Source organism: Artemia franciscana, chromosome 9 (assembly GCF_032884065.1).
Source record: "Artemia franciscana chromosome 9, ASM3288406v1, whole genome shotgun sequence".
Lineage (NCBI taxonomy): Eukaryota > Metazoa > Arthropoda > Branchiopoda > Anostraca > Artemiidae > Artemia > Artemia franciscana.
In genome coordinates, this window is record NC_088871.1 from 21,601,109 (window position 1) to 21,627,602 (window position 26,494).

The window sequence follows — 26,494 nt, forward strand, 5'->3', positions numbered from 1 at the left end:
CCGACCAGATCTTTTAACATTTGGGGGAGCTGGAGGGGGAAATCTTGGAAAACACTTTGAGTGGAGGAATCGGGATGAAACTTGGTGGATAGAATAAGCAAATGTCCTTGATACGTGATTGACGGAACCGTACTAGATTCGCTCTCTTTGGGGGAGTTGGGGGGAGGGGTTCAGTGACTTGGCGAGTTTGGTGCTTCTGGACGTGCTAGGACGATGAAAATTGGTAGGCGTGTCAGGGACCTGCACAAACTGACTTGATAAAGTTGTTTTCCCAGATTCGACCATCTGGGGGGCTAAAGGGAGAGGAAAAATTAGAAAAAATTAGGTATTTATAACATACGAGTGGGTGATCGGATCTTAATGAATTTTGATATTTAGAAGGACATCGTGACTCAGAGCTCTTATTTTAAATCCTGACCGGCATTAAGCCTCTTATTTTCCTTTTAAATCAATCTATTGATTCATAGAATTTTGTTAGAGCTCATACCATATGATCTCTTGGCTCTTAGCTCTTCATGCCTCGTCACAAGTGCCATATGAGCTCGAATCAAACGCATGATAATCTAATTTGAAGTCCAGCATTGTACTAACAGAACCACGCCCCTCTTGTATTATTTACAATACCAGCTAAATCGTAGCAGAGTCTAAAGTAAAAATATTCACAAAAATTACTTTGAAAAATAATTGTAGTATTACTCAGACGAGGAAGAAAAAGAAAAGACGCAAAACTTCAGTTACCTGAACGAACAACGCCTCTGTGATTCAGCTTGTGGTTACAATATGAAATCATCAAACATTTGAATACTTTACCCATTGAACGAGATTTTGATATTGGAATATATCGATAAATTTCGTAAGAATACAATGGTTTCTGAAGGATGCGTAGGTTAGTATTTTGATGGTTAGTAGCGTAGAGTCACTGGGAATGTACATTGGAGTCCTGCACTGAATGATAAAATCCCAAACATATCATCGAGAACATTTTAGGATATCCCTAATGGTAAAATAAACAACTGGAGCCGTTGAGAATGGTAAGATTAACTACCCCCAGATTTTGAGATGTAGCTTTTGGAATATTTTCGACAAAAAATCAAAAAAAAAGAAGAAGATGCCACTCATATTTCAAGAGCTTTTCTTTGATTTTGGATGAGCAAAGTCGCTTAGACTGGGAATAAGTGAAGGCGAAGAGGTGATGTTGGCAACGAGAAAATCAACCAAGAAGAAAGCTTTACTTACCTAGGTAGTATTATTAGTAAAAATGGCGGAAGCAGTGAAGATATTAAAAGTGGAATGGCCAAGGGTATTTTTTACACTTTAAAAAAGTTTGCAAGAACATGAAGATAAGTCCAAGAGCCAATAATAGAATACTTGAAGCAACAGTGACGACAGTGGTCAATTATGGTGCTGAAACTTAGATGTCCTGGAAAACATTGGATTTAGATGTTTTCGAGAGGACTTGTCTATGGATCCTTTTCAGTACCAGTATGACTGGCCATAAAGATTACAGAAGATCGTCCTTTTTGGCCAACCACCTAGGACCAATCGCAAAACAGGTCACCCCTAAATGAGGTGGGGGGAGGTCACAAGGAAGGATTTAATTATTGGCTTCAGGCAACTTGGTTCTGCAATGAGTCGTTAGTAAAAATTAAATTAATATAAATTAATATAAATTAAATATAATATAATATATAAATATAATATAATATAAAAGTCTCTAGTTTAAATCCAAAAAAAAGAAAGGAAATATTAACCATATAAGTTAACTTTTTCGAGGAATAAAACATAGAACAGAAGGAAACTATTTAAGACATTACCTTTTCTGAAAAAATCTTTGCAAGTTGAACAACAAGCGCTGAAGACATTCTAACAAAGCCAATCAAGCGAACAGCTTCGATGCCTCGCTGAAGAATTCGCTTAAACTCGCCAACCTTTTTGCTTGCTTCATTTTTCACTAGACGAACCAAGGCCACCCACCAATCACGTTGGGCAGAGGTGCAGAGAGGCATTGACAAGCTTGGAGGAGCAAGGGCATACTTGGTAGACATTTGACCTTTGTTGCTAGCACAAAGCACTGAAATGAGCAAACAAATATCAGTAATACATTAAATATTCAGTGTAAGCGTAGGATATAATAATTATTATCATTTTCAATGCTTTTTTTTTTGTCATTCGCTCCTTTTTAAGTAGGCTTTTTAGGTATCAGACTGTTATTTTCGTTTCCCTGTTTTTCTCTTTTTTTTTGCAAACTACAGGATCGAGAAAAGAAACTAAATTACTTAAGTGATCAAAATGACAAAATTTCTTAGTTATAAGTTATAACTTTGATAAACAGATAAAATTCACACAACCAATTAAATAACACTATAAGTAGATTTTTCAAATGCAAAAAAAAAAACATGCACTCACAAATGCAAAAATTTCAGAGCTTTTATCATAGAAAAAATAATTATGACTTTTAGGCACTCGGAGCAGATAAATGAATTTTGAATATTTTGTGAATTATACAGAGTTAGTAATAACTATGATTCATTACGACACAAAAGGCAGAAGGATGTAGTCCCTGAAGAAATTGAAATATAGCGAAAAAGATTTATTTCTGACGGTATAAAATCTCCCCCCTCCCACAAGAACCTAATACTTGTGCAGGAAAGTTGGAGAGTAGATCAATATTATTTAACGAAAAGACAATATCGCCCCCCCTCGAAAGAAAACAAAAGACAAAATATGGACTTAGGGTTCACTTAAAGAAGTACTAAGGAGCAATTACCTGTGCAATATATGAATGCTTCGACATCAAGCTGACAAATACTTTCTGGATGAGAGGATTTATAATTTATAGTTGAAAAAGGCAGTTCCTCTTCAGGGAATACTGCCAACTTAAAATCGGTAGGCAAAGCACCGAATTCTGTCGTGCCTTCTATATCCTTATACCTCTTCGCCAGCCATACAATCCTTTGAAGGTCAGTTGTATTCATTGTTTGATAATATCTTTCATAAGACTGAATCAACTCAATATTCGGAAAGTCTTCTTTAGTAACTTCGAAATTCGATACATTTACAAAAAAAGATTCCGAGGAGGCTCCATCACAATCGACGACACACTGGAATATCTTATCCTTTTTTTCATAATATACCGAATCAAAGAATCGTTCTTTTTTTCCACCACAAGCAGCAAGAATCATATGACCGGTTATGACAAGACGATCAGCCGCCTGATGGTGCCATCGAAGACATAATTTCCTTTTAATTTCTGTCTCAATCCACTGAGCATTTAAATCAAAAGGAGAAGTATTAAATGCTGCCAACAAAAGTGTATTAACAAAGCTTCGATTTTCTTTTGTGTTACTAATTTCATTTCTCATTCTGAACAGAAGTACACAGAGCATATGGTAATACAACTGTCCTTTCATGTTTGTAATAAAAGCTTTCCAATATTCAGAGGTGTTGTTTTTATATGTATGCATTATATTATGTAAATACTTGTCAAACCTAAAAAGAAAAAGAAACAAATTTGAGATAAGTAGCCATGTGAGCGGAAAGCAATGAGATACCCGGAGGGGTGCTTCATAAGTATTTGAATCCCCCATCTCTCCTAAACGAGAAAAATATACACGTCTGATTCAAAGTAACTATAATTAACATTCTGCGGAGAAGAATCCCTCCGCCCCACAAAAAAAAAAAAATAGTTGGACCTCACCGAAAATAGATTCCAAGCTTATACAATAAATGTAATTAAGATAGACAATTCATATAAGATGGAAAAATTGTCTAATTTTTCATAAAAAAAAAAACAAAAAAAAACATTCCAAGCTCTAAGAAAGATGACTTAAATAATATTAATGTTGAAAATAAAAATATTACGGCTAAATATTTGACTCAGATATAGAATAACGAAATGCCCACTAAAGTAAGTTAAAACCTTCAAAAAACAATGAGAGAATTGGATAAAATACGCTTAACACATGAAATGACCACAATAAAACAAATGGGTAAGTCACTTGTTTCAAATTGCAGAGATAGAGGAAATACAAGTTTTTATATAAAAGACTTAGATAGAAGTCCAGGAAAAGAGAATTTACAAGGGGAAAGTGAATTTTGTTGGGCGTTACACAGACCATTATTCACAGAACCTAAACAAACTCTGTCCTCACGCCTACCCACCAATCACCAAAGAGCATTGAGTCTCACTTCTGCAAAGAAGTAAGATACAGACGGCTTTTCCTCCGTGAAGAATGATTCTTAGGAATCTTTTCTAAATTGTCAATATTTTATTTGGCAATTCTTGAAAAAGTCAGGAAAACAAAGAAACACAACTTAAGTTTTTCAATTAAGCAAAAAAATGTTCAAAGTATATTTTGTTTTTAATAAAGCACGAATGAAACTCTAGCCGTCAGGGGGTTTGAAGACAGAGGGTGTTAAAATTTATTTGTATTAATATGTTTGTTTAAAGTTGATGGTTCATTGTGATTTCTGTTGGTTTTGGGCTTCATTTCTTCATGTATAAATAAAGTATGCGCTCTTTATTTTTGATGACTTATAAAAAACCCGTCTAACTGAAGGAAGGTAATCTCGGATTTAATTTAAAAGTTTATCAACTAATTTACTATGGTTAATTAAATCAAGATTTTTTGGGAAATTACAAGGTTTTTTGACATTATCACATATAATGCCAAGCTTTAATTAACTTAATCATAATTTCTATTGTACGGACGCTACAATATTTATTCCAAATCCAAAGGTTAAATAACAGGAAAGCTTAGTGATGAGTATCAATACTAAACATCTAGAAAAAGGCAACGGAGGCTTTGTACAAAGGAATTCGCTCTAACTATCAGCAGTATTTAACTACTCTTTTAAGAGAGAAATCGAAAGAATTTTGGATTTTCCGAAAACTGTTCCTCATTTTTTATACCATTAATTTCACTTTGTATACCAGAAATCATTGATTTTTTTTTTTGAAGGAAAGGAAAAAGGTATTTCCTGCTTTAATCCACTCCGTAAATAACGCCAAGGATGTTTTATGCAAAAGTGAATTGTTTGAAAATCGGAATTTTGCGACTTGTATTTGTTTATGCTCATCTGCATTTCAAACAGTTCGTGGTAACGAACTGTAGTAAGGAGCGAACCTTCTTAATAGTAACCGAAACTCTAAAAAAAATATGGAATTTTGATACCAGTAGCTACATCAAAAGAATCGCATTTTAATGCTGATTTTAAATATACAAGTTTCATCAAGATCAGTTATACTCATCAAAAGTTACGAGCCTGAGCAAATTTGCCTCATTTCAAAAAATAGGAGGAAACACCCCCTAAAAGGCATACAATCTTAACGAAAATCACACCATCAGATTCAGCGTATCAGAGAACCTTATTGTAGAAGTTTCAAGCTCCTATCTACAAAAATGTGGAATTTCGCATTTTTTGCCAGAAGACAGATCACGGATGCGTGTTTATTTGTTTGTTGTTGTTTTTCCCCAGGGGTGATCGTATAGAGTGAGTGGTCCTAGAATCTTGCGAGAGGGCTCATTCTAACGGGAATTAAAGTTCTAGTGCCCTTTTTAAGTGACCAAAAAAATTGGAGGGAACCTAGGCCCCTCCCACGCTCGTTTTCCCCCAAAGTCGCCAGATCAAAATTCTGAGATAGCCATTTTATTCACCATAGTCGGAAAACCTAATAATTATGTCTTTAGGGACGACTTACTCCCCCGCAGTCCCCGTGAGAGGGGCTGCAAGTTGAAAACTTTGACCTGTGTTTACATATATTAATGGTTACTGGGAAGTGTACAGACGTTTTCAGGGGGATTTTTTTTGGTTTAGTGGGAGAGTTGAGGGGGGGAGGGGTTACGTGGGAGGATATTTCCATGGAGAGATTTCTCATGGGGGAAGAGAATTTCAATGAAGGGGGCACAGGACTTTCTAGCTTTATTTGAAAAAACAATGAAAAAACAAATATGAAAAGTTTTTTCTACTGAAAGTAAGGAGCAGCAGTAAAGCTTAAAACGAGCAAAAATTATTTCGCATACGAGGGGTTTACCTCCTCGTTATACCTCACTCTTTACGCTAAAATATTTTTAGTAATTTCAACTATTTATTCTACGGCTTCTGTGATTCAGAGGTCATTCTTAAGGAATTGGGACACAATCTAAGCTTTAGTGTAAAGAGCGAGGTATCGACGAGGGTTGAACCCCCTCATATACGCAATAAAAACATACGAATATAGAAGTTCGTTACGTAAGTTAATTCGCAAGTTACGTATATTTTTTACCAATGAAAACGTTTGTAAAAAATCAAAAGTTCTAGTTTCTTTTTTTAAGTAATCAAAAACTTGGAGGGCAACTAGGCCTCCTCCTTCGCTTCTTTTTTCTCAAAATCTTCCGATTAATTGCAATTAATTAGTATGCAAATTTCGTTTTAATTATTTATGTGCGGAGAGCCAAGATCAAAACATGCATTAATTCAAAAACGTCCAGAAATTAAATACAAAAAAACAAGTTTTTGTGAAACTCAACGCCGCGCTCTTTACGCTAAAGTTTCTTACTGTTTTAAAAAGTAGAGTCAAGAGAAAGGGTCAAAGTTTAGCGTAAAGAGCGGGGCGTTGAGGAGAAAAAGCCCCTTTCATATACGGAGTAATTTCTGTTCGTTTTCAGTTTTAATGTCGCTCCTTACTTTCCTTTACAAAAACTTGTTTTTTTATATTTCATTATATATCCAAGCCAGATATCTTCTTTGATTTTTCTTTACAAAAATGATAATATTTGCTTGAGAAATAAAGAGAGAGAGAGAGAAAAAAAGACAAGAGCTAAGAGCTCATATGGCACTTGTGACGAGGGTGGAAGAGCCAAGAGCTTATATGGGATGAGCTCTAGCAAAATTCTAAGAATCAATAGATTGCTTTAAAAGAAAATCAGAGGCTTAATGCCGGTCGGGATTTAAAATAAGAGCTCCGAGTCACGATGTCCTTCTAAATATCAAAATCCGATCACCCACTCGTAAGTTAAAAATACCTCAATTTTTCTAACTTTTCCTCTCCCTTCAGCCCCCCAGATGGTCAAATCGGAGAAAACGACTGTATCAAGTCAATTTGTGCAACTCCCTGACACGCCTACCAATTTCCATCGTCCTAGCACGTCCAGAAGCACCAAACTCGCCAAAGCACTGAACACCACCCTCTAAATCTCCCAAAGAGAGCGGATCCAGTCCAATTATGTCAATCACGTATCTATGACATTTATAAGCATTTTCTAAGATTTCAGGTTTCCCCTCCAACTCCCCCAATGTCAACAGATCTGGTCGGGATTTGAAAGAAGAGCTCTGAGACTTGAGTTCCTTCTGAACATCAAATTTCATTAAGATCTGATCACATGTTCTTAGGTTAAAAATACCTCAATTTTTATATTTTTTCCAAACTAATAACCCCCCGCTCCCCCAAAGTGAACAGATCCGTTTCAATTATGTCAATCTCGTATCTATAAATTGTGCTTCTTCTTCCCCTCAAGTTTCATCCTGATTTCTCCACTCTAAGCGTTTTCCAAGATTTCCGGTTTCCAAGATTTCAGTTCCCCCCTCCAACCCTCTATGTCCCCGGATCCGATTCGAACTGAAAATGGAGCATCTGAGACATAAGAGCTCTGAGACTTGCGTTCCTTCTGAACATCAAATTTCATTAAGATCTGATCACATGTTCTTAGGTTAAAAATACCTCAATTTTTTTAATTTTTCCAAACTAATAACCCCCCGCTCCCCCAAAGAGAACAGATCCGTTTCAATTATGTCAATCTCGTATCTATAAATTGTGCTTCTTCTTCCCTCAAGTTTCATACTGATTTCTCCACTCTAAGCGTTTTCCAAGATTTCCGGTTTCCAAGATTTCAGTTCCCCCCCTCCAACCCTCTATGTCCCCGGATCCGATTCGAACTGAAAATGGAGCATCTGAGACATAAGATTCTTCTATATATGAAGTTTCATTAAGATCCGATCACCCATTCGTAAGATACCTCGATTTTCACGTTTTCTAAGAATTCCGGTTTCCCCCTCCAACTCCCCCCAATGTCACCAGATCTGGTCAGGATTTAAAATGAGAGTTCTAAACCACAAAATCTTTCTAAGTATCCAACTTCATTAAGATCTGATCACCCGTTCGTAAGTTACAATTACCTCATTTTTTTCTAATTTTTCCGAATTACCCCCCCCCCCCAATTCACCAAAGAGAGCAGATCCGGTCCGGTTATGTCAGTCACGTATCTTGGACTTGTGCTTATTCTTCCCACCATGTTTCATCCTAATCTCTCCGCTTATAGCGTTTTCCAAGATTTGCAGCCCCTCCCCCTCCCCCTGACGCTGGATCCAGTCGGGATTTAAAATAAGAGATCTGAGTTACGAGGTCCTTCTAAATATGAAGTTTCATTAAGATCCGATCACTCCTTCGTAAGTTAAAAATAGCTCATTTTTTCTATTTTTTTTAGAATTAACCCTCCCCCCAACTCCCCCAAAGAGAGCGGGTCCGTTCCGGTTATGGCAATCACGTATCTAGAACTTATGATTTTTTTTCCCACCAAGTTTCATCCAGATCCCTCCACTCGAAGCGTTTTCCAAGATTTTGTTTCCCCCCCCTCCCCAACTCCCCCCAATGTCACCGGATCTGGTCAGGATTTCAAATAAGAGCTCTGAGACACGATATCCTTCCAAACTTCAAATTTCAGTAAGATCCGACCACTCCTTTGTAAGTTAGAAATACCTAATTTTTTCTAATTTTTCAGAATTAAAAACTCCCCCAAAGAGATCAGATCCGTTCCGGTTATGTCAATCACGTATCTAGAACTTCCGCTTATTTTTCCCACCAAGTTTCATCTCGATCCCTCCACTCTAAGCGTTTTCCAAGATTTTAGGCCCCCCCCCAACTCCCCCCGATGTCACCAGATCCGGTCGGGATTTAAAATAAGAGCTCTGAGACACGATATCCTTCCAAACATCAAATTTCATCAAGATCCGATCACCGTTCGTAAGTTAAAAATACCTCATTTTTACTAATTTTTCCGATTTAACCGTCCCCCCAATCCTCACCAGATGGTCGAATCGGGGAAACGACTATTTTTAATTTAATCTGGTTTGGTTCCTGATACGCCTGCCAAATTACACCGTCCTAGCTTATCTGGAAGTGCCTAAAGTAGCAAAACCAGGACAGACAGACAGACCGACAGAATTTACGATCGCTATATGTCACTTGGTAGATACCAACTGCCATAAAAATAGAAAAGTAAGTAATTTTGACTGTTAAACAATAGCAACAAAAGCATAATTAGATTTTGAAAATAAAGGCCAATATTGAACATAAAATACAATTCACCAGCTAAAATTGTGCCCTTTTATTCTAGAATTTATATAAATTCAATGATAGTTCGAAACAAAGACCTTATGTTAATAGACACCGAACAATAGTCTTTAAACCAATCTTTATGCGTGTTTTCTTAAGAACGGCAAGCTGAACACCACCTTAGTCAAACACAATGGTTACCACTCTGCCGAATCACAATGTTTTGGGATTGAACTCCGATTCTGCCCCTTAGCCCTGTCGTTTTCCGGCCTCGAAAGTTTTAATTTATTCTATTCGAAAAAAATCCAACTTGGTCCCGACTTCCCTAGTCTAATTAAAACGGCACCGAGAGTAAAAAAATATAAGGCCTCTGCAGTAAATGAAATAGAAATAGGCCTTCTGTGACGGAGGCGCGTTCATCCTCATTGTTACTCTCTTCAGGACAACGATTTTTCATGAAATCCATGAACGACTTGAACAGTCAATTAATATGAATCCATGAACAGGCAAAGAAAAGCTGACTCTAAGCCAAACCGGATTTTGCCCGTATATCAAATTGTTCATCAACAGCTCTTACATGAAATAACTTACGCTAATATATGTGCCTCATTGCCATCATTATTTAACCTCCTGAGTAACATTTTTTTTTTTAATTAGGACGAACTATTAACAATTTGACATATTTCAAAAAAAAACATAAAAATTTCCCTGGATTGTCTTTTCAACATGTTTAATCCAAATAATATAAGATAACGACGCTAAAACATAGTTACGACTAAAAAAGCAAAAAGATCGTCGAACACTAGCAATTTAGCCATTTTCAATCGAACTAGAACCTGGGGGTCGCATCATGGCAACGATCATAATCTTTGGCAGTCCGATTGAAATTTTAGTCATACAGACTTCAAATATTCAAGCGAAGTCATTGTTGAAGCCAGGCTTCAAATAGCTATTATAGTCACTATTTTTTCCTCTTTTTTCTTTGGTGCGGAGACAAGATTCAATCTGTCTCCGTAAAATCTTAGAAAAGGTAGAAGTTTGGAAATACTCTTCCAGATTGGGCCTCAGGTCACCTTACAAATCAACCCCAAGTTAGCAAAAACCGTGTCTTCTCTACCTTTTACCATACCCTTTACAGTTTAAATTACTGCAGCTGATTTAACGTTACACAAGAAAATTATTTTGGAACTACTTGCGATGATTCGACTAATCTAGTCAACTAACCTTAAAAGAAGTTGAGTGATAACAGCATTCGCTTTTACAATTCCTTCGCTAGTAGTGACATCACGCTTTGAGGCAATCATCAATGCACAAAGTCGCTCAACAATAGACACATGGAAAACGTGATAATCAATTCCAACAGTCCGGCTTAGCTTGCTCGGAAGATACTATAATTAAAGAAACTTGGTATTAATGTAGAGTAATTAATATTACTCTACAGTAATAGTAATTATGGAGTGATACAGTAATTGTAGAGTAGCAGCAGAATCTTTATGCAATGTACAACCTATGCCCAAAAGAAACTGCATAACGTTTACTAGAAATCACAAAACACCATCAATTTCTTGCTTCTGTCATTAATAACCATCTATTTGGGTAAGAAGAGTGCATTCAATAATTACTAGCTAGATTGCTTAAAAACAACATTATTTTGAAGATTTTCCACAATTTTGACGATCAATTAATACTGAAAACAATGGCGTCAATTCACAGATTTGTCCTTTTTGTAGATGAAATTATCAAAAAAGCATTTTTCAATGAATATAACCGAAAAGGAATTTTGAATTTCAAGGTGGTGTAGGGTAAAAACAATCTAGGTGAGACAGTACATGCCATTCTCCCCCCCCCCCTCCCACTAACGTCACTGACTGGAACAATAGAAATTCAAAATCTTGCTTACAAGTACCAGAACGCTGAGCCATCCCATTTTATAATACACTTCCAGTAAAATTATAGTTTCAAGATTAACGACTTTTCAGGTTTATCCTCAATGATTTTTTTTTTTTTTGCTTTTTCAGCAGTAGAATTTATGCTAGGAAGCTCAAATTCAAACAACGAATATGGTGATTTTTCTGTTTTTGGCAGATTAGACAGCACGGGAAATTACCAACACATGAAACCTTTGTAAAAAAAAGATATAGTCGCTTCTAAAAAAGTAGAAAAGATCTAGTTATTATTAAAAAGTATAAAAGATCTAATTGCCAAGAAGATTTCACAAATCAATTCTGAGGGACAATAGACGTATATAATATTTTTCACCTGAAATCCTAAAATGCAAGGAATAAGTTCAAAACTTTCTCATATTAAAGGTTAGAAAAGAAAATCCATTAACAAAAAGAGAAAGGAGAAGAAATACTGTTATTCAAAGGCATGTAAACGATGAAGGAGGGTACTAAACTCTTCCCAAAATCTTGTTTTTTTTTAATAACAGCCTATATTTCCTGACTTGGCAAATTTTTAGTTTATTGTTTCAAATTTGTCCCCCCTTTCCTATAAAGAAATCTACGAACGCCCTGGTTATATAGTTAATAGAAATAGACATAAAAGTACAGTAATGCACCACACAATAAGAATTATGTACAGATATTATGTCAACTGTATTTGGCAATACTTTTCATACTAATTCAATCGTCTCGACACTGGCAAGATGCAATGAAACTTCAAAAACATGCTATAATTTTGGAATATGTTAATCTGTTTTTACGACAGCAGGCTATATACTCGTATCTGACGTTGATCTTTCACTGTTGACACCAAAATACACCGGACTCTATTCTTTCCCGCTTAGTTGCCATTAAGCCGTTTCTGAAGTCAAGGGAAAGATACCAAAAAACTACTACAAGTACCACTAAGACAAATACGAATCCGACGAAAATGGCTTTGCGACAATTCCCCCAAAAAACTACTACATATACCATTAAGACAAATTCGAGTACCGTCTCTATCATAAGTAGGCCTGCAAAACTTCTGCCCATACGGAAAGACAACTTTCGTTCTCATTATTTTCTGTTTTATTTTATTTCCTAAATTTTGTTGTAAACACCTTCATTTGAAGTATTAGATGGCGGTATTGGGGCCACATGGTTTGTATGAGCGATGGCAAGCTCCCTTATCATGTTCGGTGTTAGGTTCCTCTCAGCATTAGAAGACGTGGATGGCAAAAAGCGTCGCTTGGCCGAGGTCTAGAGGGAGGCTACACTGGCAGGTACATCTTTGACCATAAGCACAACTGAGTTCGTCGTGGAGAGGCACCGTTGTCGCCTTATGTGGAGAACTAAGTCTAAGGTAAGCATTCCCGTTGCTCGCCCTGATCAATTAATTACTTATTTTATCATATTTTATAGGAATGTTTCTGTTGTATCTTCTTTTAGTATACATTAATGCTTGCAAAAAAAGGGCTAAGCGAAACTTACTGTGGCCAAAAGGTCTAAAGTCTCATAATACTCTAGCTCCTCGTGAAACAAATCAGTTTCTTCAATACTCTTGGCAAATTCATAAGCCTTATCATACATGTCCCAGTCCATATAAAGTCGAAGCAATTTGGTTTTCAATGATGCATCAAACGGCATTTTGGATATTTCATCTAAAAGAGAAAAAAAGGTCAGTCATAGCAGGTACATATAGAATTTCGAGTTTGAAACGGTAAATGGTAAATGAATATTGTTCTTTTGAATTGAGTTTATACCTAGAAGATATATAATATTTGTAATTAAAATTTGTAATATTTGTAATTAATTTGCAGTGCTCAAGTTATGGAATTAGTCTTGATAATTATCTCATTTTTCTTTTACCAACTCTTATATGTATGCGAACAACCTTCAAATTCCAGCCTTTCAGATACAATAAAATAACAACGAAATAAAAAAAACAATCCAACAAACAAAAAACCGAAAAAACAACACCTAAAGAAAGAGAGTGGTATTCCAATTCTAGGAAACTATGCAAGGAATTGTAAGAAATCTTGAGACAAACTCACTTGGTATATATACCAGGGTCCGGCGTATTTCCCTCAGGAATCACCCCCTCCCCGACGACTCCCACAGAAAAATTCTCACCATGTGTGAAATTGAGCAGCCAAAGGTAAAATAAGACAAATAAAAAGAATGAAGAAAAGAAGGGATTTACCTAAATTCGAAAATACATGCAGGATATACGGTGTAAGATCCAACAGTCCGCGGTAATGAACTGAAAGTAAGAAGCTACTCGGACTAACAATAGCCAAAACTTTGAAAGAAGAATTTGAATAAGAATTAACAAAATTGATTCTCTTTTTATCCTGGTTCCAAATATGTAAAGTTCATCAAGTTTAATACTACACATCAAACGCTAAGAGCCTGAGAAATTTGCCTAATTTTCAAAAAAATGGAAAAAACATACCCAAAAAGCCAAGGGGTCTTGATGAAAATCACACTATTAGATTTAGCATATTAGATGACACCTACTGTATAGGTTTTATTCACCAGAAGAACTGGGTTTAACGATTTAAGGTTTTTCACTAGAAAAACTCGATTTAAAAGTACCGAGGTGTCTCAATTTAAAAGCATCAAAAAGCTATATACTGAGCTTCCCAGTTGTCGAGGAAATAATGTCGCACGGTTGCTCATTCGTTCCTGAAAAGTCATTTTATTGGGTTAATCTTTTTTTTACTCGGACAAATGGGCTGATATAAATATATACCGTAAAATCAATGAAAGAAGATCCGTCTCGGTAGGTAAAAATTAATTAAGTAATTTTAATAACAATATCAAATAAATCAGTCAGTAAAACTGACCAGCCAGTTGGCAAAATCTATTCACCCCCCCTCCAAACATTTTGGCTAGTGACACCATTGGTCGGTACTAGGCCAAGTTCACGGAAAGTAATTACTCGTAGTTGTTAGCCTCAGTCTCTTATCTCTGTGAGCTTCCGTCATACAGCAGGTCTTCTACAGCTGCCATTAATCTCATTTTTCCGAACTCTTTTCTTTTACCTTCATCTTACCCTGGTATTTTATCTCAACCCCCAAAACAAAGAATAAAAACAAACACAATAGGATGTTCTAAACCATACATACTACACCATACTATTGATACAGAACAAAATAAATCGTTTCTTTCTCTTATTTTTGAAAAATAGAATCAGCTACAAATATCAGCTACGATTATTTTTTATTTTTCAAATGATGCTACTTTCAAATGCTGCAGTTGGGAGACGAAATATTCTATTTCAAGGTTATATTTCTTGTTAAAACGTACCAATAAATTGGAATTTGGGCAAGACTCAAATTGCAGAGAATCAAATTGGATTGCAGAATTATTTATTCAAAGCTACTTAGTGATTAAGGAAGTCAAAACTACCAAAATCATTGCGATTTAAATATTTGCACAAGATTATATACTACTTAGTGGAAAAACACAAAAAACAATCCGAGTGTTTACTTTGTCCTAAACAAGTGCAATATATTTTCTTGTAATTTCTACTAGGATTTGGAACAGACTAATTATTTTTAACCTCCAAGCACTTTTAGAAAGTAACACTTACAAAACATATTATAAAGTACATTTTTAAGACTATTGACGACATTAACATTACCAGAAAGGTCAACATTATCCCCCTCAGAATTGAAATCATTCCCCCACTCTGCTAATAAGACAAAAAGTTTAGGTTTTGTTCGAGGGATAGAACACGGGGAGGTGCCCCTCTCCCCAAAAATCCGCTGTCAAATTTTGGAAAATTGTGGAGGATTACCCCCCTGTATATATTTCAGTTAAAAAAAGAACAAAAAAAAAACGCTTTCAAACCAAAATGTAGCTTTTAAGATTTGGTCTTAGCAAAGCAATAACAAACTCTAAATGAGATTTCTTAGATTAACGCCATTTAAGGAACTGGACCAAGTGATTTCACATTTTTAGTGTCGAGTTTGATATGATGGTGTTTGAGATTAAGGGTACTAGGGGTATAAAATGTGAGAAAGATGATATTCAGAACAGAATATCGATGCTCTGATCTTCAGAAAATGAAAAATGACAAAACTATCATGTTATTAAAAAAACAAATAAACAAGCAGATAATAGAAAAACCTTTCAACAAATTTTCCTTGAGCGCATCCTGCCCAGAAGTAGATGTAAGCCTCTCTCTCAACGATTTAACTGCAACATTTCTAGAATATATAGGTTCCGCCTTTTCCAGCCAATAACTTGCCTTTTCACGATCCAATGGCAACTGATTCAGTAGCTCTATGACTGAAACACATAAATAAAATATATCAATAATAAGTAAGCACTTTTCTGTTAAAAATTAAACTTCCAAAAGTTGATATATTTAAAATAGCAGGAAATATCAAGAGTAATTGAGGATATAATCATTCCAGTTTCCTTTGTACCAGCAAAATAGATTTATCAGTGACTAGAAAATCGATAGTTTCATTGGTAGTAACATTTAAAGAAAAGCCAGTATTTTTCTAAATGTTATTTTTCAGAATCTAAGGAAGACGCAATTTTGTTATTTTTCCAATTTTTTTCCGTGAAAATACAAAAAAGCCATTTTTAATGAAAATACCAAAATAACCCTCCTCGACTTACTCCCAAAAATAATTTGTGAGTCATTATATATCAATATCGCTTGTCAAGGAAAGCAATTAATTAAAGGTAATATTTACAGATCATCTAGCAGCTCTGTTCGTTCATTTCTACACATCCTTAAAGGGCTACTCGATAGAATCATTACTATCATGGGCAGGCCCTCAAAGCTAAGTCGGGGTTCTGGCCACAAAAACCTATTGGCTACACATTGAGTCCACCCAGTCTCTGCAGTGTATTCAATAAAATACCTCAAGTCATTTTATTATGTGAAGATGGGTCAAGAAATGATCCACAGAATTATTGGCTGATTTCTCTGTTTCCTATATTTGCTAACTTTAGAGTCGACCCACGGGTATTATTCTTTTAGTCTTTAAAAGCACAGTAACAAATTCTTGGGCTTCAATTTAATTTTTTTTTTCTAACTTTTTTATATCATAAACTAATTACAGATGGGTTTATTTTTTCTCAGTTTTTGTTCTCAGTTATTTGAATTAACGTAGTAGTTCTTGCATAGGCTGATTCAGTGCAATGCAGTCAGCTTATGACAGTAAAAAAAAAATCAACAAGTGAAAACCAATAATGCCCCAGACAATGACTGATTTGAACCTTACTGGATTAATATGTTTTATTAATATATTTCATTATTAATATATTTTCATCAGAAATACCGGGAATAAATAGGGGACTGGCTCAGTTATCAACTAAGTTGGAGGGAGCGATCACTGAAATTAAGGCAGAAAATATAAATACCCAGCAAGAAGTGGAAAAGAAGAAATCAACTGATGAGAATCTATATTATTGATTTCATTTATTTTCTGAGTGAAAGGAACTAAAGCTCTTGCTACTCCTTTTGTTTGAGAAGTATTCTTTTGCTTTTTCCTGTAAGTTTCATGCGTGGTTAGAGTTTCTGGAATTTCCCTCTCCTGAACTAAATGTTTCCTAGCTCTTCTAGTCCCCTCAGGGAAGGGGGCCAATCATCTAATTGGTTACCAGAAGTGGGTATTCCTATTGTTGTATTTCCAATATCCAATGATGATAGCCCGAATGAAACCTTGATTATTAACCCTGAGTCCCCAATCCCCAAAACTGATAACCTGCCAAATGAGGATTTTCATACAGTGGGCAGAAAACAGAAACGACAAAAGCCTTCTATGAGTCCTCCTGAAATAATTGGACTCTCAAACTCAGTCCCAGCTATGGAGATAAAGGACAAACCCATTATCCTTTTTACTCCAACAGTAAAAGATCAATATTTCTCTATCAAAAACATTGCGAAGATCAAGTGCAGATGGTAAAGGTATCGTCTCTTCAATCTGATCATTCTGCAATTCTTACATCATTTCAAGATTTATACTATACTCCCAAACCCTACATCCCTACATTTATTAACTCCAAAGGTAAATGGTCCCTTTTTTGCGAGTTATTAAATGAAGTAGATTTTTCCTTTGTTTCTTCCAATTCTGATATTAATGCCATTGAGTCTAATTTGAAATCAATCCTGCTGGAGTCAGCTAAATTGGTAATTCCAATGACTAGGGTGAATTTTTACAATGGCTCCAAAAGACCCAAGGATTGGTGGAATGATGAGTGTATGGTTGCAGTTCTGGCAAAAAGAAAAGCTCGTAAAATGTTTCAAAAGCACCCATCTCAGTCAACAGCAATCTCTTATAAGCAGTCATGTGCTAAGGTGAAACTACTTTGTAGGAGAGCTGAACAGAGTACATGGCTGAATTTCAGCTCAAGTATCAGTTTTAGAACCCCAATTTCAAGGGTCCACAATTTCATTAGCCAACTAAATAGTGGAAAGCAGCCTAATGATGACCATAGGTATGATATCATTCCGGATGGTTATCCAATTGTCTCAGATAAAAAGAAGGCAGATCTGTTAACTGATATTTTTAAAAATGATTGCTCAGATTTTCATCCCATCTGACCTCCCTTTTGTAATCTCCCTCTTACCTTTCTTATAAGGGTACTCTGATGAAACCTTTCTCCCAAGATGAATTTTGTGTAGCACTTACTTTTCTTAATATCAAGTCTTCCCCAATCATGATGGTAATTATATGAAGTGGATTCTTGAGTCCCCAAAGGTGGTTCATACAGCCCTCTTAAGTCTTTATAATCTTATTTGGTCAAGTCAAAAGTTACCAGATGCTTGGAAGATTGCTCAGGTAATTCCAGCTAGATCTAGATTTCCAGTATTTAAGATCTGGTGATCTTAAGTCTTACCGTCCTATATCGGTATTACCTTCCTTTAGTAAAGTTCTGGAAAGGCTTGTCTTATCAGGAATTGAGTGGTTTGCTGAAGTCAACAATCTCTTTCCTAGTGAACAAACAGGTTTCAGAAAAGGACATGGTTCTTAAGAAAACATTACCCAGCTAGAAATTGATGTCTGTAACTCTCTTAAAATAAAACATGTAACAATGGCTGCTCTGTTTGATTGGTCAGATGCCTATGGAAACGTAACTCACAATAAATTATTGGAAACCTTAATAAATCTTGATTTCCCTTATTCTTTTATAAGTTTTATGAAGTCTTTTCTGATAGATATTTTTACGTTCAACTAAATCAGTCTAGAGGTGAGCAATGTCTCATTACGAGAGGACTTCCTTAAGGTGCAATATTGAGCCCTCTTCTATTCACTTGTATGTTTCTGAATTTCAAGTATCTCATGCATCATTTGGCCTTTTATGCAGATGATTTGATTATTTGGAAGTCGGGAAGGGACATTGGCCTTCTTTAAAGTCTTGTTCAACAGGATATAAGTTTAGTCCAGAGATTCTCTTTAGCATTTGGCTTCCCAATCTCAATCAGTAAAACTAAAGCCATTATATTTACTAATGATACTACAGATCCTCCTAATCCACTGACAATTTTCTCAAGGGAGATCCCATATTACAATTCAGTGAAGTTGCTTGGTTTATTAATGGATTCTAAAATGCAGTGGCATGAACATATTAATTCTTTGAAATCTATGATTATTCAGAGACTTTGTATTCTAAAGAGACTTGCTAGAAGTAAGTGGGGGTGTCGCCCAAAAATTATTTTGGATTTTTACAAATTAAATACTCGTTCAAATATAGAATATGGGATTCAAATTTTTTCAGCTCGTCCTCCATCCTCATTCAAAATCCTTGAATCCCTGATCTGAATTTGAACATCTATTCTCCTCTCCCATTGGGATCTTCTATCTTGTCTGCTGAATTATGTGCCATCCGCCTAGCCTTGGATGCACTTATATATTATAACATGGAATCTGAAAATATACTCTGTCTCTCCGACTCTAAATCAGCATTACTATTGATCCAAAATATTAATGGAATTGCTAATGACAAGGATTTATATAATATTAGAAGACAGCTGCTTAATCTTAAGATCAAAGGAAATGAGGCTTATTTTAACATGTTCCAAGTCATAAAGGCATCAACTATAATGATATGGCTGATTCTCTAGCAGCAAAGGCTTCCATGTTAATTCCTAGTCCTTCCTCTGACCTCAATTCACGAGATATTATCAGGCTAAGATCTAATGTTAATCACAGTAAATTAATTTTATCTCCATTTCATACAAGATTAAATATAGTACCGACTGAAATCAGGTGCCCTACTTCTAAATAACTTGCTATTTAATTGGAAGCTAAATCATTCTCCTTTATGCCGAGTCTGCTTTTCAGCAGATGAAACAATCCAGCATATATTATTTGCTTGCCAGGCTCAGAGTGAGGAGACTATTGCCCTTAAGCGTTTCTGCTCCTTGGCTAAGATTCCAAATACTTATACAGCTATCCTGGATTCTAACCTGCCATGGGAAATCGATCATAAGATATTTAAGGCAGCAATTGATATCTTAAAGAAGAGAAATATAGTCTAATAATGATTAAAGCTTGAAGAAGTCAATTTTTAAAAGGACGTGATTGATTGTGCAGAAGAGAGCGGGAATGAGTAGGAAGAGCCGTGTTGGTACCGGCCAGCCTAGTGGCCTTAAACTACTGGGGACAGGTAGCTCAGGTACTCGCACTTCCCACAATCAATAACAGTGTGTTATTGTTCATAATTGCATATATTCATTGTTTGCAGACTGGAGGAGAATAGCGCTTCCACTGGCTAGTTTTTCTGGAGAAGAAGTCAAAGAGGTGAAAGGACTTGTTGTTAGTATACCTCCCTACAATTTTTGGAACTGGTCTCTGAGAACAGAACTGGAGAAGACGCGACTTAAAATGAGTAAAATGGAAGCTGATTCGAAAACAACAAATGTGATTTTGTATAGCTTCGATTCATCAAGACGAGCCCAGACATTACTTGAAGATGTAGTTGCCACTTATAACCAGTTTATTTCAATCGCCTCAATACATCTTAACGACATAAAAGACGATTTCCATATTAAAAGTAACCAAAACCCCTGCCCCGTTTTGGTAAAATTTAGGAGCGCTTTTTGCCGCGATCTTATTCTGAAATCAGGTCAACATTTTAGATACGCAAAAATTTGGATTACACCTGACTACACAACACGAAAATCGCTTGCAAGAAAGAAAATGAAATTTACCCTTGAGGCAGCAAAATCAGCGGGAAAAGAGACGAAGTTGCGTGGTATGATATTGTTGGTAGAGAACAAAAGTAATATATACAATTTCGAAACTCATGCAATAGAAGAGCGCTGTTAGAGGTTCAAATGCATCATTGATAGATGGCAGAAGACTAAGAGTGGATTCACAGTTATCAAACTCAAGCGTCACATCTATGCAGTCATTTGGTAGCACATTTAGTGATCCTGTACAATTGCAAACGTGATCGAAGTGCATAAAACACCCTTGTCTGTTGCTGCACCACAAGTTGAAAGGGGTGCTCCAAAGAGAGGAAATTCTGAAATTATTAGCTCGAATGATACTGCGCGGAATACAACACAGCCACCTTTTCTTAGAGGTAGGGCCACAATAAATGAAAGGCAGATCACACCTCGTAAACTATCTTTAAGAAGATCGAAGTGATCGGCCGAAAGAATAGGGAGACCAGGACCATGGTGTTGTACCAGAAAGAATAAATATAGTGCATTGGAACATTCAAGGATGGAGTGAAATGAAAATTAGTAGTCTATTGGTATTGCAGTTTATGTTTGATATTGCAGAATTATCTGAAACTTGGTTGGAAAATGAAATTCAGTTTGAAAGGTTTCAGTGTTTTGTTGCCCATCATAAAAAATCTAAGAATGAACGAATTTATGGTGGAGTAGCAATTTTTGTATCTGATAATTTTTTGCCTAATCATAAAGTCCAACAGCTGAAGAATGTTTCTTGTAATTTGATATGGTTAAGAGTCCAAGATGATGGACGGTTTATTATTTTTTGTGCGGTTTATACCCCTCTAGAGTCGAGCTCGTACAACGAGGATGATACGTGGTGTATATCAGAGGATGAAAAACGTAAATTTTCTATTCAGTTTCCTTCTGATTCGTTTTATCTTATGGGGGACTTTAATGGTTATGTTCGGGTTACTCCAGAAGTTTTGATGTCACCTCATGCCTGTAGGGATGAAGCTACTTGGGAGGTTTGAGATGATTTAGTAATCCATCTCCCACCAAGGGCAAGTAAGGACCATAGTAGACAAAAGAATAATTGGGGCAGTAAAATTTTAGATTCTTGTGGTAAGCAAAATTTTGTTATTTTGAATGGAAGAGTTGGAAAGGATGGAGATGTGGGAAATTTCACTTGTTTTTATGGGGCTTCTCCAAGTGTGACTGATTGAATTTAGGTGGATATTCCTCTTTGGCGTCTATGTTCGGATTTCGAGGTGATGGCAGTGGTAGGTTCGGATCACTTGCCTGTTATGGCTACTTTTGAGTGGGTTAGTTCTAAAAAAAACTAGCAGCTAATAGTGATAGGAAGAAAAAACGCAGGGAAACTGAGGATTTAGGGATTAGAAAGGCACTGAAAGTAACAGAAGAGAAAGAGAAAAATTTTCAGAGTATGATGACGAGTGAAGAAGTTTAGCAGGAATTAGAGAAATGTTTGGTTTTACTAGGTGATGGAAAAATAGAGGAATTGTTAGCATTAGTTAATGATGTTGTACATGAGGTAGGTTCAAAATTAAATTGCAAAGTTAAGAATGATATTAAGAATGGATATTTTGATAATCATTGCAAAAGAAAACGCCAGGAAGTATTAGAGGCACTGCAGAAAGCGAGGGATAGCATAGGAAGTAGGGAAAATACTAGATTTTATATCGGTTATAAGTTGATTCAGAATAAGTATAAGAAAATGTTGAAGATTAGGAAAAAAAAACATAAAATTAGGACAGGAGAACAAACGAAAAAATATTATAGAGAAGGATATATTAGGTCCTTTAGGTGCAAAGTTAAAAATTCTATAGGAGGAATAGAGGTTTATGATGGTATTCCAGCAGTAGATTCTTGGCCTACATATTTAGAGGAGAGAGAAAATGAAGTGACTAGGGACCAAGGAGGAACTAACTTGAGTGTAGATCTGGTATCTGCAGTACATGACGTAGTTGATAGGCCAATGAAAGAATATGATTACATTTTGATTGCTCCCATCCAAGCAAGTGAAGTTTGGGAGACAATGACAGGAATGAGAGGCGGATCTGCTCAAGATAGAGATGGAATACTAACCACACTTTGGGAGTGGGGACGGGTGTGGCTGCTGCCTGTTATAGCAGGGATGTATTCCAGTATATTGAAAAATGCAGAATGACCCATGTCTTGGGCTATGTCTATTCTAGTGCTGTTATTTAAAAAGGGGGATAGATTAGACCATGGGAATTATAGAGGTATAAGCCCAAGTAATGTGCTTAGTAAGGTCTTTGCTAAGATATTATGTTGTAGGATAGATAGTTGGATAGACCCAAATAGAATTTTATCAGATTCACAGGCAGGGTTCAGAAAATGCTATAGTCCTATAGATCAGATTTTTATTTTATTAGGGATGATTAGGAACCAGGTTAGGAGAAAAGAGGGCAGGCTATTTGTTCCATTTTTGCATTTAGAAGGGGCATTTGCTGGAGTGGATAGAAGTTTTATGATAGATTTGTTGTTAGCACTAGGGCTAACAAGCATATTTGTTAAGATTATAGCATCTATGTATAATATATTTAAGATTGTAGTACAGGTAGGCAACGATTTCTCTAGGGTTATTAGGAGTAGATTTGGTGTTAAGCAGGGATGTGCAATTTCCCCAAGGCTATTTTCATTTGATATTAATGACTTTGAAGAATATTTTATAGGCAGAGGTACCCCAATAAAGTGCAAGTGTTATGGTATTACTTTGGCAGATGACATAGCATTAGTAGCGGAAAGTAAAGAACATTTGCAACAACTGCTAGATCTAGCATCTTCTTATTTTAAGAATAAGAAACTAGTACTAAACATAAAAAAGTCAGTGGTAATGGTTTTTAAGAAAAGTGGAGAACAGATAGATTTGCAGTGTCAGTTTACATATGAAGGTAGGACACTAGACTATGTAGATGAATTTCAGTATTATTGTAGGCTTTTGTCAGATGGGAAACGGAGGAAACATTTCAAGATGGTAGAAAGTAAGGGAAATAGATTACTAGGATTGTTAAGTAAAATTAGTATTAAGGAAATTAGGGATGTGGGACTGCTAAAGTATATTTTTAATTCTAGGGTTAGATTGGCTTTGCATTACGGGCGGAGCTTTGGGGGTTTAACAAGGGGTTAAATTTAGAGAGAATGCAGTTGAAGTTTTTTAAGCATACATTAGGCCTTGATAATAAGTTCAATGGGTTAATACTGAGACAGAGTAGGTTAATTAGTATGGTTAAATATTGGGAAAGGGTGTCATCAATAGAAGATAATAGGCTAGTTAAACAAGCATATTCTTCAAGATAGGAGGAATGATTTGGGGCCAAATCAGTAGAAGAATATACTAGACTGTACAAGGCTAGGTAATTACCGGAATGAGGGAAAGGGGATGGGTGAGATGGTAGGGACTGTATCTAGGTTAGTTACTACTAAACTAGAAGCTCAGGAAATTCAGGTTTGGCAAGCTGAGAAGGCCACCTTGCTGTCCCTTGGGATATATGTGGAGGTCAAGGAGAACTGGGGCAAAGATATTTACCTAAAAATGTGATTGGCTCTGGAAGATTTGAAATGGGTAATGTATGTAAGGGGGGATTTTATGTCTCTTGGAGAACATGGGAAATATTTAGGGAGAAGTAGATTGAGGGATGGTACTTACAGTTGTCCTATGTGTGGAGAGATGGATGAGTCTTAGCATCATTTTTTTTAGGGGATTTTAGGGAGTTGCACTTGAAAATAATTGGTAGGGAGGTTAGGGGGAGTGATTGGATTTTGGAAATTTTGAGAAGTAGATACTACTTAAGTGTAAATAATATTGGAAAGTTTGTCCAGGTAGGTATGAGGCATCATGATGATTTACTTACATAATTAGTTTTAGTGTCTTTTCAATCTATGTTTTGTTGCTGTATTTTTTTGCTTGTTTTGTGGATGTCACCATGGCCCTATTGGGCTTTCGTGTGAATAAATCTATCTATCTATGCATTAACAACATATTGAAGTTTATTGTAGAGAAAGTCGAGAGGTTTAGCATTATTCCTGTTGCAACCTTAAACCACAAATTGTGCTGGAAAATCAGGATGATGATAAGACTGGCATCTGCTAGTAGTAACTTGAAAGATATTGCAATATTTGCTCCTTTGACACACAGATGAGTTATCTTTGATACATAGATTATCTTATTGAAGAAGCAGGTGTAACCAGTCTTTGAACAAATTTATAGACAGAGAATGATGAAATAAATAATAACTAAAGAACCAGTCTCAATAGCAATAATATTACATTGTCTTCTATACAATGTATAGAAGATCTTTCTATACAATGTATAGAAGATCTTATGGGTGCTATAGATCTTACTCTTCATAACTGCTGTCAACAAAACTGTTGATGCAGTGTAGCCAGGCCTGCATCTCAAATAGTATATCCAGTCAGAATTTACTTAGAGTTGACATACAGAGATAGTTGGATTGCATATTTCTCAGTGTGATCAGAAGTAATTTTGCTTTCATATATACTGGCGCCCTTGCAAGATAGGAGCAGGATTTCTTTTAGAAGATGTTCAGATCAAGTTTTAGATGAACAGAAAAAATTTCTCCATTGTTAGTAATGGTTGAAGATAAAATAGAACTATTTTCCTAAATAGTATTTTTGTAGGCAAACCAAAATTGTATTTCAGCTCTCTTTTTAATTAATTTACAAAATTTTGATACTGTCAAACAAATGGCAGTTTCTATTTTTATAATTATTCTTTATAGCAAGTCTTTACCTCCCATATGAGTCTTTCCATACAAAAAAAGACTGTAATCTGATGAGAATGAATAAAATCTCAAGTTTAACCTTCATTGATTCTCATCAGATTACAATTTAATAAACTTTATTAATTCTCATCAGATTAAAATTTAAACTGAAGAAGAAAAAATAGTATCCCTTTCAAAAATCTATTAGATAAAATGTAAAAATTTGCACCAAACTGATACCAAACAAAGATATGAAGTTCTATTCCTTATTCTGGAATTTTTCAAAATTCTTGAGAGCCCCTACAATAAATTTGAGGAATGTAAAACTTGTGATATGCAAAATCAAAAAACAGCAAAGCATCTAAAAAAATTTGGAAGAAGAAAACAATCAAAAGTTACAATTATTTAAACTTGGTCATTCCATTTGACAATAAATGGTTAATGGCCTGATAATATGTCATAGTTGCACACAATTTTTTTTTTTTAAGAAAAACCAGTGCTGTTTTCCAGGGGGTCTTACCCCTCAGAAAAATATTCTTGTAGGCCAAAATGCTTTAGATTATGTCCCCATAATCCCTATAAGGATTCCCCTAGTTCCTCCCTGTTGACTAGCATTGTAATAGACCAAAAATAAATTTGAAATTAACCTTTTACAATGATTTCCTTCTTTGTGGGATCCAAGTGAAAACACTTGATATACTTTTCAAGCGCCTCTTCCCTCCTTCCTTGTGCAGCTGCTATTTGAGCCATTTGAACTAAACCTTCTACAGTTTCTTTCCCATCCATATACATTAAACAGTACTTCTTTGAGCTGTCAATGTCACTAACTTGGAAATACAACTTTGATAGTCTCAAATATGCAGCTCTCTTCTGCAAATTAAACAAATGGGGAAAATTGAAAATATCAAGTTGGTTATGCTAATATGGTAAATAACTAACTGCTTAGAGTTTAAATATGGCTATATACAAGCTAACTAATTCACTCCAAATTCACTCCCAAAAAATCAACATACTTGAACTTAAAAACTATGCATTTACACTGCATTCTATTTTGCCTAGTGTGTTACCAAACCTAGTACTTAATTGATACAACACCAGTGCATTAAATCCTATGTACAGCTAACTGAACTAGCAACAAAGACCACACTGCCTTTCAATATACAAGATACATATATACAAGATATATATATATATATATATATATATATATATATATATATATATATATACTACATTAAAATGTAAACATTAAAAATGTACAAAAATATTTGTTAAACAGCCATGGCATCCTTACTTCAACAAAGTTGAACAAGGACTGAGTTGAACTTTGTTGAAGAAATTG

General features: G+C 35.5%; 1 protein-coding gene and 1 long non-coding RNA gene across 2 annotated transcripts in view; both read right to left on the bottom strand.

Moving 5' to 3' along the window:
• LOC136031143 (uncharacterized) overlaps positions 1 to 26,494 on the bottom strand; it is a 343,784-nt gene that overhangs the window by 284,013 nt on the left and 33,277 nt on the right. The window lies entirely within an intron of this gene.
• LOC136031136 (E3 SUMO-protein ligase RanBP2-like) overlaps positions 1 to 26,494 on the bottom strand; it is a gene marked incomplete in the record, with an annotated part of 74,307 nt that overhangs the window by 44,394 nt on the left and 3,419 nt on the right. The window contains 6 exon segments of the mRNA XM_065710454.1: positions 1,815 to 2,071; positions 2,768 to 3,489; positions 10,535 to 10,698; positions 12,724 to 12,893; positions 15,370 to 15,531; positions 25,800 to 26,022. Coding sequence (XP_065566526.1) covers positions 1,815 to 2,071; positions 2,768 to 3,489; positions 10,535 to 10,698; positions 12,724 to 12,893; positions 15,370 to 15,531; positions 25,800 to 26,022 — 1,698 coding nt within the window.